Consider the following 14672-nt stretch of genomic DNA (forward strand, 5'->3'; position numbering starts at 1 on the left):
CTGTCAATGGAACAGAAACATTGTGGGCGGCGGGTCCCGACCTCCGCTGGCTCCCGAGGTCTGCTGGGTCTTGAGGACCACTGCACTAAGACAGGCTAAATGGGACACATGGGCGCTGTACTGGGTTTGGGTTTTTGATCAACCACAATATTCCGCGTGGGAATTTAAACTGGAGGTGGCAGTGTTTTTTTTTTATGAGGTCAAGTTGTGAGCTCGACATCAACCCGGCACATATGGTATGGGAGTCACTGGATCAACATCAACCCGGCATGGGAGAGGTCTGTCACTGGATCGAACTTGGGAACCTCCGTTCTCAAACCCGGCACTGATCTCACTGCGCCACCAGCTGACCAGAACGTTGGGGGAGGGGAGCGGGGTCAGGGTGAATCTTACTAAGAAAAATTGAAGCCAGATACAAAGTTAAACACTCAACACAGTGTCAATGACAACGACTCAAAATGCCTGACGGCATCACAATCCGACTTAAAGTGATGGGTGGTGTCGTGATATGACTTAAAATAGCGGACGGTGTTCTCCTTCCTCGGTTCGTAAGTACAAGTTGTCTGTAAGTCAGACGTTCGTAACTTGGGGACTACCTGTATTTGTCTGTGGTATAAAGTATTAAGTCAACAGATGGCACTTATGAGCAACATTGCTGCACATCATTAATCTACTAGATGTATTTCTTCTGGACTATGAGCACTGCAATCTTGGGAGTCTTTGTGCAGAACACCCTAAAGGTTAACTTGCAAGTTGAGTTGGTGGTGAGGAAGGCCATGTTAGCATTCATTTCAAGAGGTCTAGAATACAAGAGCAAGGATGTGTTGCTGAGGCTTTATGAGGCACCGATGAGGCCTCTCCTTGAGTATTGTGAACAGTTTTGGGCCCCTCATCTTAGAAAAGATGTGCTGGCATCGGAGAGGTTCCATAGGAGGTTCACTAAAGAGATGGTTGTTGACTTCAGGAGGGTGCGGAGCAACCCACTCCCCGCTGAACATCGACGGCTTCTCGGTAGAGATCGTAAAGAACACCAAGTTTCTCGGTGTTCACCTGACGGAGAATCTCACCTGGTCCCTCGACACCAGCTCCATAGCAAAGAAAACCCAGCAGCGTCTCTACTTTCTGCGAAGGCTGAGGAAAGCCCATTTCCCATCCCCCATCCTCATCGCGTTCTACAGGGGTTGTATTGAGAGCATCCTGTGCAGCTGCATCTCTGCCTGGTTTGGAAATAGCACCATCTTGGATCGCAAGACCCTGTAGCAGATAGTGAGGTCAGCTGAGAAGATCATCGGGGTTCTCTCTTCCTACCATCATGGACATTTACACTACACGCTGCATCCACAAAGGAAACAGCATTATGAAGGACCCCATGCACCCCTCATATAATCTCTTCTCCCTCCTGCCGTCTGGGAAAAGGCTCCGAAGCATTCGGGCTCTCACGACAAGACTACGTAACAGTTTCTTCCCCCAAGCAATCAGACTCCTCAATACCCGAAGCCTGGACTGACACCTTGCCCTATTGTCCTGTTTCTTTATTTATTGTAATGCCTGCACTGTTTTTGTGCACTTTACGCAGTCCTGCGTAGGTCTGTAGTCTAGTGTAGCTTTCTCTGTGTTGCTTTTTTTACATAGTTCAGTCTAGTTTTTATACTGTGTTATGTAACACCATGGTCCTGAAAAATGTCTAAATTTTACTATGTACTGTACCAGCAGTTATGGTCGAAATGACAATAAAAGTGACTTGACAAGGATTATTCCAGGAATGAGAGGGTTATCATATGAGGATCATTTGATGGCTCTGGGTCTATGCTCACTGGATTTCAGAAGGATGAGCGGGTGAATCTCCTTGAAACCTTTTGAATGTTGAAAGGCCTAGATGGAGTAGATATGGAAAGGATGTTTCCAATGGTGGGTGAGTCTAGAGGTGTGCCCTTTCAAAACAGATGCAAAGACATTTCTTTAGCCAAAGGGTGGTGAATTTGTGATATTTGTTGCCACCTGCAGCTGCGGAGGCAAGGTTGTTGGGTGTATTGAATACAGGGATTGTTAAGTTCTTGATTGGACATGGCATCAAAGATTATGGGGAGAAGGCTGGGAACTGGGGTTGAGGAGGGGGAGAAAAAGGATCAGCAATGATTGACTGTGCAGACTCGCTGGGTCAGATGGCCTAATGCAAACTATAATTTTCCCTTTAAGAAATGTACTTTTGAACAGTCTAAACCAATGGTCCCAATGTGAGTGATATTGCCCTTGGAGATGCTGGGAGTTTCTAAGGGGACGATAAAGATGAAGGAGGGAGGTTTGGTGGGAAGTGGGGAGAGACACTCGGTAACAATGAGGGATTGTAAGCTTAATTTAAGAAATGAATTACTTATTATAAGCATTTGATCCTCGGTGCCTTATTGATTATCACCTCTTGCTAACCCACAGTTCTCTTAGACAATACTTGAAGTATGTTATAGTTGTTGAAAAGTAACATGATGTTTCTGTATTTGACATCATAAGAAATCTGATCTGAAGCAACTGTTATTTCTGCGCCTAGCCTGTGCTTTATGGGTGTTCGCTACAGTAGTAAAGTGTTAGTATGATTCCCGTACTATGTAGTGATGCAATTCCTGTGAATTGGTGTATGATGTTCAACGGCGTAAAGGTCAGAATCTGGCCTTTTGAATGGTTTTGACTGCATTTCTCTATCCCATTGCCCAATCAAAATAGCGATCCTCACTTTATGTATCTTGAGGCAGAGAGTCAGGTTTTGTCTATGCTATTGTGTTGTCACAAATTCCCCTTTATTGATCGCAGCGCTTGAGGTTGGATGTAAATAAAAGTGACTGACTGTGGTCAAAAATGGCAGAAGTAGACTGAATGGAAAAAGTGTAGGCAGTATATTGTGGAGTATCTGAAATATGGACTTGTACCAGCACCGTGTGACTGACCGCAGCCAATGTTTTGTTTTAAATGGGACAATGAATCTGTCCAGGCTCCTTGGACATTCGAAGAGAATACACTCTGATAAAGCAAACAAGAACCTGGCTGATTTTCAATCACTTTGTGAAAACTTTCAGAAAAGGAAAACATGTCAAAACTCACTTGCCAGCACTTCACAACAAAACAGTGATGGTTGGGGTGCTTCAAACATCATTTCATTGCTAAATCACAAAAGCCCCACACAATTGAAGAGCTGGTTCTGCTGCTAGCAGGGGAAGTTCTGTGTAAGGTTTGCATGAGTCACCAGACCCAATAATGAAAGGGATTCTTCTCAGCGAATACTCTGGTCAAAGACGAATAGATGAAATGCCAGTGAATGTGGATCAATAGCAGGTGCCATCCCAAGGTTACTTCCTTGAAAAAGTTGTTCTGTAACATATTTACTATTTATTGTATAATTCACAGACATCTGTTTCAAAAATATACGAGGTCAGCTGCAAAAATCATTAAATTTTATCGTTTAAACATGTTATCAGAGCGGTAAATAAAATCAAGTCACATTCTCTGAATTCTTGACTGTTTTGAGAGTTTTGTATTGAGAATGATAAACAGTTTGAATGTTTGCTGTTGTGCACAGAAATCACATGGCTCTCAAGAGGAAACTGCCTGAGCTGCTTTTGTGCACTCTTTTGAAACTGATAAGGTCTCTGAAGACTCAAATGCTTTGTTCAGTAATGGGCTCAAGAATATTAGTCATGACATTGCATACTTGTCAGAATTGTTTAAAATTTAATGAAATCAATTTTCAGCTACAGGGATACTATATGAGTCTTATCAAAGTCAAACCAGTTGTCTCTGTATCTCTTTCCAAGTTGACACTGTTACATACCCTGTGACCGGGTAATTGAACCAGCAGCAATGGAGTTGGAGTCTGGTATTACTGTAACTAAAAGTGCTTATTAGTAAACTAAGTGATACAGTAATATAAAATGCAAATATACATATAAAACAGGTTAGCAATGGTATACACAGAAATTACAATGATATATACAGTGTAGAAAGAGGAATCAAAACCAAGCTCTATCGAAGTCTAGGGGTATATGAATAGTCTTAAGATGATGCAGAGTTCAGTTCAGTTTAGTTTAGGTCGAGGTAGTTGCTGTTGTACCGTTGGGGAGAGTGAGAGGTGATGCAGTTGCAGGCAAACCTTCCGTTGACATCTTGTCCTGTTGTGGTCACCGACTGTGACCCCTCCGTACCAGGCCAGACCGTTCTTCAGTGGTGAACCTGTCACCCAGGCAAGGGTGGACACACACACAAGCCCCCACCGGTCTGCCTACACACACTGTGAGCCTCTGATCGATTCCCCCCGAATCGATCCTCCAAACCCCCACCTTCCTGTGGGTGCACAACGCTCCTTCAGTGTCCTGTGGTGTATCTGCCTGTGTTTCAGCAGACTTGCATTTTATCTCCCCTGCCAGGGTACCAGCCGGCCATCCATCCTGTCCATCACCTGGTCCCGCCCAGCTGTCTCAGCAAGAATCTTACAAGCAGGCAAAAGTGTCCTTGGAGCAAAAGTAAAAAATCCGCTATGGAGTCATAACTTTAAATCTTTCTCCCTCTCCTTCCCTCTCCCTCCCTCTCCCTCCCCCTCCCTCCCCCTCCCTCCCCCTCCCTCCCCCTCCCTCCCCCTCCCTCCCCCTCCCTCCCCCTCCCTCCCCCTCCCTCCCCCTCCCTCCCCCTCCCCCCATCTCCCCCCCCTCTCCCCCCCTCCCCCTCACAGCAGGATCTCTCTCCCCCTCTCCCCCTCTCCCCCTCTCCCCCTCTCCCCCTCTCCCCCTCTCCCCCTCTCCCCCTCTCCCCCTCTCCCCCTCTCCCCCTCTCCCCCTCTCCCCCTCTCCCCCTCTCCCCCTCTCCCCCTCTCCCCCTCTCCCCCTCTCCCCCTCTCCCCCTCTCCCCCTCCCTCTCTCTCCCCCAGCAGGATCTCTCTCTCTCCCTCTCTCGCTCTCGCTCCCTCTCTCTCTCTCCCCCCAGCAGGATCTCTCTCTCTCCCTCTCTCGCTCTCGCTCCCTCTCTCTCTCCCCTGCAGCAGGATCTCTCTCTCTCCCTCTCCCCCCCGGGGGGGTCAACTCTGGACCCCATCTCAGCCTGGTTTGCTCATCACACCTCGCAACACTATTTAAGTACAAAACTGCCATCACACCCTTTTCCAATTTCTGAGCCCCTCTGTGTTGGAAGAGAAAGAAAGGATAGCAGATGATCAAATAAACTGTGCCCACCTGGGTGAGTTGCATGAAGACATGTCAGAGAGATTTCAGGATCTTCTCTCGATCCAAATTCCAGATTGGTTGTTAATTCCTCATTACAAGTGTTCAGGAATAGAATTATCAGGAAGGATGGAGGAAGAGCTCATCTTGCTATGAAATAACTGAGTTGAAGACTTTTTGTTGCAGAAAGAAATCTCTGAATGCTATCCTGCAATGAGGGGAAAAAAGATCAGGATTTTCTTTACTACCTTTAGAACATCATATTTAGTGGAGCATAGTTTCAGTGCAGTTGTCCAACTTCTTTTGAAGCAATGGAATGGACTGCAAGTTTAGGAATCAGACTCCTGAGTGACATTCAAATGTTGAGAAGCCACTGCACAAAGCTTATTCATCTCATTAAATGGTGCAAAAGCAATGAAGTTCTAAGTAGTTGGACTACTGATGTACACTCTAAAATTGATGAAAATTGTTTTTAATTTAATTAATTGTATTTGTGGCTTTGAATAATCTTTGCAAATACTTGTCACTGCTTCGAGTTTACAGTTCCCATTTTCTTTCACTGCATTTGTAAGTTGAAGCTTTTTATAGTTGTGGAATGGCTGGAAAGGGAGAGGTTTGGTATGTGGTCTTAGAGCTGACAAGCACAAAAGTTTAGGAACCACTGAAGTAAATGAACTAGGCTTTTTTTTTACATTCTCCTGATGGATTCAGCAAACCTGACTCTAACTCTTGGGAATGTGGTTATAACATCTTTAGGACGAAGGTCAGCCTTTGCTTGGGCAGACTTTAGGCCAGATTAAAGTGTCAAAGCTCTAGATAGGAAAACGAACTGGTGTTCAGCCCCACTACTCCACACCAGCCAAGATCTCCTACCTGAGCCCATTTTTCTACCCCACCCCCTTCTCACTATTACCATTGGATGGGAGGTGCTGGAGTCTCAGGTCCCACACCACCAGGTTCAGGAGCAGTTGTCCTGCAACTATTGGTCCACTGAATTGGCTTTGCTTACCTCAGTGCTGAACCCACTCTGCAGCCTGTGCGCTCACTTTTGGGAACTCACCAGTTCATGATCCATATATTTATTGACTTAAAAAAAAATTTGTAGTATTTGTCCTTTTGCATTTTGAATGATTGTCATTCTTTGTGTGTGTGTTTTTTTTTGTGGATTCTACAGTTTCATTGTTGGCACCTGCAAGAAGTTGAACCTGAAGGTTGTACATGGTACACATACTTTGAAAATCAAGTTCAAACTAAATTGTTATCAATTTCTAAGATATTATAGATACAAACATTGGTATTTCTGACAGGTGACTTCCTGTCTATGCTTCCTCACAAGGCTGAGGAATTCAATACACCTGTAAGTATTACATTAACTTTAAAGCAACACAGTCCTTCTTTGCTTATCTTTAATGCTACCAATATTGAGTGGATTTCCAAGTGTCCTGATTAAATAATGAATGAACATGGTAGTAGATGGGAATGTGTCTCAAAATCAAAAATTACTACATTAACAATGATAGGATTTATGTTTGTTGGGACGCAGTCTGAGGCAGACTAGAATGATTTCTTAAGCTGTTGTGCATGTTTTATCCACTTGGTCAAAAGACAAAAAAAAATTATCTTCTGTTTAAGTTGACATGAATGATGCACATAGCCATGATTTCTATCTTTTCACAGATGAGGCAAATGAAACTTAAGGTACAATAAATGTTTTTTCTTTTCAGTATTTACATTATGGGCTTGGTCTTGCAGTGGAGTAAGAGTTCTGGGGGTGTTGAAGCGATGGAGAAGAACAGTGCCACCAAATCAAAGCTGATTTATGACATCATTGATGGATCCAGTGGATTCTATGTGTAAGTGGGTGGATTTTATTGACTTCTATTTATGCACGTTGCATGTATGATTTTGAAGTATACTAAGTTTTAAGCTGTCGGCATGATTTTCCGAGTAGCTGGTGAGTAAGTGAGTGGAATATGAAGATCCAGAGGTAGTCTTTAAACCAGATTGTAGAACTTGGCAGTTAATAATTTGGATAATGCAAAATGATTGAATGTAGCTTTTCAGAGTATTTCAGCAAAATGTTTATTTTTGTTAATGGTGTACTGCAAGGTAACATTAGGTTGCCTATGGAAGATATTTCCTAATTTGTCTGTCTTCCAAATTCTAAATAATACAGTGCCAGTCTCTCCTCATCTGTAAAGTTGGCCATTACTGGAACCCTTTATGGGAGATGGGTCATTTGTTAAGTAAAGAAGCCAAAACTGCACATTATACTCCAGTTGTAAACCCACAAAGGTCCTAATAAAGTTTCCTAACTCTATCCACTAAGGTTCATATCATTTTTCCCTCCTAATCATTTCTACACTGGGATGTTGCCTTTCCAGTGACCTTGTGTGCAATTACACCAAGGACATCAACATTATCTAATATGCCTGCATTTAACAAATAGTGTGCTTTATTGTTACACTTATCAATAATTATCTCACATTTTACTTTATCTGCATGTTCTCACACACTTGCTCAGCTTGTCACTATTCCCTGGAAGCCTTTTTATATCCTCTATTCGCAGTTTCATTTTGTATCATCATCAAAACCTGGATATTTGTAGCTTTCTAGCTCTATTGCTGATGTACTGTAGATTGTAGGGTGGGGAGGGGGTTCTTGTACCAGAATACTGAGTCCTCCAGAAACTACCTGCTGCTCTGCAAATAGTCCATTTATTCCCACTCTTCGATGACTGTCCAACGACGAGTGCTCTGTTCATGCCAGTACCCCCAGTTCCTCATACCTCAAACCCCTACAAATTAATCAAGCATGAGGTTTTCCTTCATAACTTCCATGTTGAATTTGTCTAGCCCTAATATTCTTTCGCAAGGTGCTCTGTTATTGCCTCCTCTTTTTTTTGTGTAAATTCCAGCATTTTTCTTACTAGTTGTGTTATGGTAATAAGTTTTTCTCTCTTGTAAAATCCTCAATTTTTGGTAACCAGAAACGAAACAGACCACCATCTCTAAAGCCACCTCCCTCAAATCTCTGGGTTGTATATTGTCAGATTCTTGGGATTTATCAGCATGATAAATTTGCCAATTATTCTATTGCTTTATTTTTTGACTAATACTTAGTTCTCTAGCAAATCTTGCATGTCATTTTCCATGAAGATAGATGCACAGCACAGTAAAACTTAATGCAGCGCACGAGACTGGATGTTATTTCTGTGAGTAGCACTGCTCATTTTAAGTGACTTTTTAAGACATTGCACAGTATTATGACAAATTTTCATTTGGGGCAAGAATCTGAACCAGGTTGCTGATGAGTGGAAAGGAGGAATGGCAGATGTTACCATGTGAGTCAGATACTAAATCATCAGGGGGAATAATTCAGAAGAGGTGTGTTTAGAAATATTCCAACCTGGAACGTTTAATGATTAAGTGCTGACCATTCTACTTACTAAGAGTTCTTCTCTGTGATCCTGACTGCAGTTTACATACCGCCAAAAGCTGACGTTAATCAGGCGCACGAGGTAATTGAATGCTGCTATAACCAAACAAGAAACTGCCCACTCCTATGCATTTCATATCATAGGCGGGGACTTAAGTCAGGCTTGTCTGAAGAAATCTCTGCCCAATTATCAGCATATAACCTGCAGCACCAGTGGTCCCAACACAGTAGACCGCTGCTATACTACGATGAGGAGCGCCTACTGTTTCATGGCTAGACTGAATTTTGATAAATCTGATCACTTGGCTGCATATAGGCAGAGGCCAAAAGCAGTCTCCAGATGCAAGAACACCAAAGGGGTGGGTGGCCGCCTGAGGGAGTGGAGCTGCTTTGGGATTGCCTTGAGTCGATGAATTGGCCGTGTTAAAGGACTCATCTGTGGATCAGAATTAACAAACTGAAGTTGACACAGACTTTATTAAAGCAGTTGTAGATGAGTGTGTCCCCATAAAATCACTGAGTCTTTCCCAACCAGAAGCTCTGGGTGAACCTGGAGATCTGCAATCTGCTGAGGGCCGGATTAGTGGCTTTCAGATCTGGCAACAAAGTAAGATACCAGTGGTTCAGGTGCAATCTTTGGAAAAGCCTTCTCATGTGCAAAGTGGCAATGCTGAACCAAATTTGAATCACTGATGGATGCTGAATGTTTATGGCAGGGCTTGAATGCTATTATCGCTTACAAAGTGAAACCAAGCCACACTGCGACAGCAGGGCTTCCTGTCCTGACGAGCTCAATAACTTCTACGCTCACATCGACTGTCAAAACATGGGAGCATCATGAACTCCCACAGCCCCCCGATGACCCTGTGATTTCAGCCTTTGAGGCTGACATTTGAGCATCCTTCAGGAGGGTGAACGCAAAGAATCCAGCCCAGAAGGGGTACCTGGCCAAGTCCTAAAGACCTGTGCTGATCAACTGTCCGGAGTGTTCACTGAGATTTTTAACCTCTCGCTTCAACAGTCTGAGGTACCCACGTGCTCAAGCAGGCTTCAATGATAATCTGTGCGCAAGAAAAATGTGGTAACCTGCTTCAATGACTGTTGTTCAGTATCATGTACATCTACTGTGATGAAATGCTTGAGGGGATTGGAACATATCAACTCCTACCTGAGAAACTACTTGGATCTACTCCAATTTGCCTACTGGCACAACAGTTCCACAGCAGTTGCCATCTCACTGACTCTCTATTCAACCCTTGAACAAATGGACAGCAAAGGTGCATACGTTAGCTTGGTATTTAATACTGATCTCCCCTCAAAACTAATCAATCAGCTTCAAGACCTTGGCCTCATGCCTCCTTGTGCAATTGGCTCCTCTTTCCTAACTTGCAAACCCCAGTGAGTTCAGATTGGCAACAACATCTCCTCCACAATCTCCACCAGTACGGGTACACCTCAAGACTGAGTGCTTAACCTCCTGCTCTACTCACTTTACACACATGACTGTGAGGCTAAGCACAGCTCCAATGCCGTTTTCAAGTTTGTAGATGAAACCACTGTTGTTGGCTGAATCAAAGGTGGTGATGAATCAGCATATAGGAGGAAGATTGAAAATCTGGCCGAGCGGCTCCACAGCAACAACCTCTCACTCAATGTCAGCAACAGCTGATCATTGCCTATAGAAGGAGGAAACCGGAGGTCTTTGAGCCAGTCTTCATTGGGGCATCAGAGGTGGAGCGGGGGTCAGTAATTTTAAATTCCTCAGTGCTATCATTTGGGAGGATCTGTCCTGGGCTCAGCATGTAAATGCAATTGTGAAGAATGCATGGCACCACCTCTACTTCCTTTGAAGTTTGTGAAGATTTAGCATGACATCTGAAACTTTGACAAACTTTGATCGATATGAGCTAGAGAGTACTTTGGTTGGAAACACCAATGCCCTTGTTCAGAAAAGCCTACAAAATCTAATGGATATGGCTCAGTCCATCATGGTTAAAGCCCTTCCCACCACTGAGCACAGCAATACAGAGCATTGTTGCAGGAAAACAGCATCCATCATCAGGTCCCCCACCACCCAGGCCAAACTCTCTTCTCAATGCTGCCATCAGGAAGAAGGTACAGGAGTCTCAGGACCCATGCAACCAGGTTCAGGAACAGTTATTACCCCTCAACCATCAGGCTCTTGAACCAGCAGGGATAACTTCACTCACCCCATCACTGAACTGTTCCCCCAAAATATGGATTCTCTTTCAAGCATTCTTTATCTCATGGTCTCGATTGTTGTTGCTTGCTTGTTTATTTTTTTTCCCGTTTGTATTTGCACAGTTTGTCTTTTGCAATTTGTATGTCCATCCTGTTGGGTGTGGCCTTTCTCTGATTCAGTTGTGTTTCTTGGATTTACTGTGTATGCCAACAAGAAAATGAATATGCTAATGTATGTATTTTGATAATTTACCTGAATCTTGAAACCATCAGGATTTTGGATGCATTATGTACCAGATTATCAAAGTGTTTATTGTAATTGTATAATCCCTCTACCATTTCCTTTTTCTGCATTTCTAGAACTTCAAACCTCTGTCTTGTTGGTCCTTGGCCTCCAGTTCTTAAATGCTTCCAATCCTCAGGGCTTCTACTATTACTATCAACTTCTCAAAAATTATTAGTTTTGTTTAGAAGCTACAATAGAACTCTGATTTTAACTTTGTTTCCAATGATTATGTATTTAGTTCACCTGATTTTAGTTTCCAGCATTCCCTTTATATCTGCAAAATTGTGTAACATTTTTCAAAGATAAATGAGCTGGGGAGTTAATGGGAAAAATATTGAATAATTGGATAATATTGAGATTCAGTGTATGTTTAATTTCTTTGAGCAGCCAGAGATAAATGATTTTCAGTTTTGGATTTTTGTTTATTAAAGCAAATGTTCTTGTTTATCTGTGTTGTATTCTAGTTGCTAACCATTACCTGTCCACTGTTATATCTGTTTGTTTTTTTCTAGTCAGTCTAGGCCAATCATCCACTTGTGCCTTTATGGTTACCTCTGATGAATGAGGGAGGATGTTGGAAGCTCTAGTATTAATGGGAAAAGTCATTTGTAACTCTATTACTTTTAGGTGTCTGACTGATTCAATGTGCAGAAGCAGAATGAACATCCCATTACGCATTGGGAATGCAAGTGGAGATGGTATCCTTGAAAAAGAGTTTCTTGACCAGGCTGCTAAAAATAACATGATATCATTAAAAGGCCATAGGTAAGTAGTTCAATCAAACTCTCTTCTAAATCCCTCTTTGTAAATTTGGCATTCTCAAAAAAAGGCTGAAGTTGTAGGGGAATCATTTTATCAAATATTCCTTTATATACATAGTAACATTAAATTCTGTTTCTCTGCCTGTATTAGGTCTGTCGGTGGAATTCGAATTTCCCTGTATAATGCTGTGACGATGGAAGAAGCTCAAAGGCTGGCTGACTTTATGATCAACTTTATGAAGGAACATTGTGCTTAAAACATTTCTTTCAGGTGCCACGCACCAGTTTTAGTTTGGCTATTGAACAACCTTCATTTCTATAATGCAGACAAGTATCGATTTGTTCTTTTGAGATACCTGAATGAATCTTTAATGTAGTGACTGAACTGCCTGGAAGTAACATGGGTTTTCTAAGCTCTTTCTGTTGGATCATCAATTCATCATATTTAGCTTCTCTTCTACCCAGCAGTGAACTTTGATTCATAGCAGAATTACTAATGCATTATCCCATAATTAGGGTCTTGATCTGTGGCTAATCTTTTTTTATTTTCTCAAATTCTGTCTTTCTTTTGGCAACCACATTTCTGGCTGAATTGTGCCTTTGGAACTCGATGAAAGTGTTAAATGTAACATTGAGCATCAATACAGATGCTAGCCATAGACCATAAATGTCACTAATTTTGTGTAGAGAAAATAAGGAAAGAAAAATATAAAATCATCAGAGCTGAATGTAACAATATTACAGTAAAAATAAAGATGAACTGAATTTGTTGATCAACGTTTTTTAAAAATCCATGATATCCTAATAGAAACAGAAAATAGGTGCAGGAGTAGGCCATTTGGCCCTTCGAGCCTACACTGCCATTCAGTATGATCATGGCTGATCATCCAACTCAGAACCCTGTACCTGCTTTCTCTCCATACCCCCTGATCCCTTTAGCCACAAGGGCCATATCTAACTTCCTCTTAAATATAGCCAATGAACCGGCCTCAACTGTTTCCTGTGGCAGAGAATTCCACAGATTCACCACTTTCTGTGTGAAGAAGTTTTTCCTCATCTCGGTCCTAAAAGGCTTCCCCTTTATCCTTCAACTGTGACTCCTCATTCTGGACTTCCCCAACATTGGAAACAATCTTCCTGCATCTAGCCTGTCCAATCCCTTTAGAATTTTATACGTTTCAATAAGATCCCCCCTCCGTCTTCTAAATTCCAGTGAGTATAAGCCTAGTTGATCCAGTCTTTCTTCATATGAAAGTCCTGCCATCCCAGGAATCAACCTGGTGAACCTTCTCTGTACTCCCTCTATGGCAAGAATGTCTTTCCTCAGATTAGGGGACCAAAACTGCACACAATACTCTAGGTGTGGTCTCACCAAGGCCTTGTACAACTGCAGTAGAACCTCCCTGCTCCTGTACTCAGATCCTTTTGCTATGAATGCCAACATACCATTTGCCTTTTTCACCGCCTGCTGTACCTGCATGCCCACCTTCAATGACTGGTGTACAATGACTCCCAGGTCTCGTTGCAACTCCCCTTTTCCTAATTGGCCACCGTTCAGATAATAATCTGTTTTCCTGTTCTTGCAACCAAAGTGGATAACCTCACATTTATCCACATTAAATTGCACCTGCCATGAATTTGCCCACTCACCTAACCTATCCAAGTCACCCTGCACCCACTTAGCATCCTCCTCACAGCTAACACCGCCGCCCAGCTTCATGTCATCCGCAAACTTGGAGATGCTGCATTTAATTCCCTCGTCTAAATCATTAATATATATTGTAAACAACTGGGGTCCCAGCACTGAGCCTTGCGGTACCCCACTAGTCACTGCCTGCCATTCTGAAAAGGTCCCGTTTACTCCCACTCTTTGCTTCCTGTCTGCCAACCAATTCTCTATCCACATCAATACCATACCCCCAATACCGTGTGCTTTAAGTTTGCACACTAATCTCCTGTGTGGGACTTTGTCAAAAGCCTTTTGAAAATCTAAATATACCACATCCTCTGGCTCTCCCCTATCCACTCTACTAGTTACATCTTCAAAAAATTCTATAAGATTAGTCAGACAAATCCATGCTGACTTTGTCTGATGATTTCACCTCTTTCCAAATGTGCTGTTATCACATCTTTGATAGCCGACTCTAGCATTTTCCCCACCACTGATATCAGACTAACCGGTCTATAATTCCCTGGTTTCTCTCCCTCCTTTTTAAAAAAGTGGGGTTACATTAGCCACCCTCCAATCCTCAGGAACTAATCCAGAATCTAAGGAGTTTTGAAAAAATTATCTCTAATGCATCCACTATTTCTTGGGCTACTTCCTTAAGCACTCTGGGATGCAGACCATCTGGCCCTGGGGATTTATCTGCCTTTAATCCCTTCAATTTACCTAACACCACTTTCCTAGTAACATGTATTTCCCTCAGTTCCTCCATCACACTAGACCCTCGGTCCCTTACTATTTCCGGAAGATTATTTATGTCCTTAGTGAAGACAGAACCATAGTAGTTATTCAATTGGTCTGCCATGTCTTTGTTCCCTATGATCAATTCACCTGTTTCTGACTGTAAAGAACCTACATTTGTCTTGACCAATCTTTTTCTTTTCACATATCTATAAAAGCTTTTACAGTCAGTTTTTTATGTTCCCTGCCAGCTTTCTCTCATAATCTTTTTTCCCTTTCCTAATTAAGCCCTTTGTCCTCCTCTGCTGGTCTCTGAATTTCTCCCAGTCCTCTGGTGTGCCGCTTTTTAATAATTTAGCATTACTAGGTGCGAACTGTTATGG

At 42.6% G+C, this 14672-nt stretch overlaps 1 protein-coding gene across 1 annotated transcript in view; it reads left to right on the plus strand.

Moving 5' to 3' along the window:
* Window positions 1–12647, plus strand: part of LOC132394074 (phosphoserine aminotransferase-like) — a 46641-nt gene extending 33994 nt beyond the window's left edge. Inside the window, exons 7-9 of the mRNA XM_059969773.1 lie at window positions 6920–7048; window positions 11749–11886; window positions 12034–12647. Of these exons, the coding sequence (XP_059825756.1) occupies window positions 6920–7048; window positions 11749–11886; window positions 12034–12139 (373 nt within the window). The 3' untranslated portion in view covers window positions 12140–12647. The remainder of the gene's footprint in view (window positions 1–6919; window positions 7049–11748; window positions 11887–12033) is intronic.
* Window positions 12648–14672: the final 2025 nt, after the last annotated feature.

The sequence above is a fragment of the Hypanus sabinus genome, chromosome 5 (genome assembly GCF_030144855.1).
Source record: "Hypanus sabinus isolate sHypSab1 chromosome 5, sHypSab1.hap1, whole genome shotgun sequence".
Lineage (NCBI taxonomy): Eukaryota > Metazoa > Chordata > Chondrichthyes > Myliobatiformes > Dasyatidae > Hypanus > Hypanus sabinus.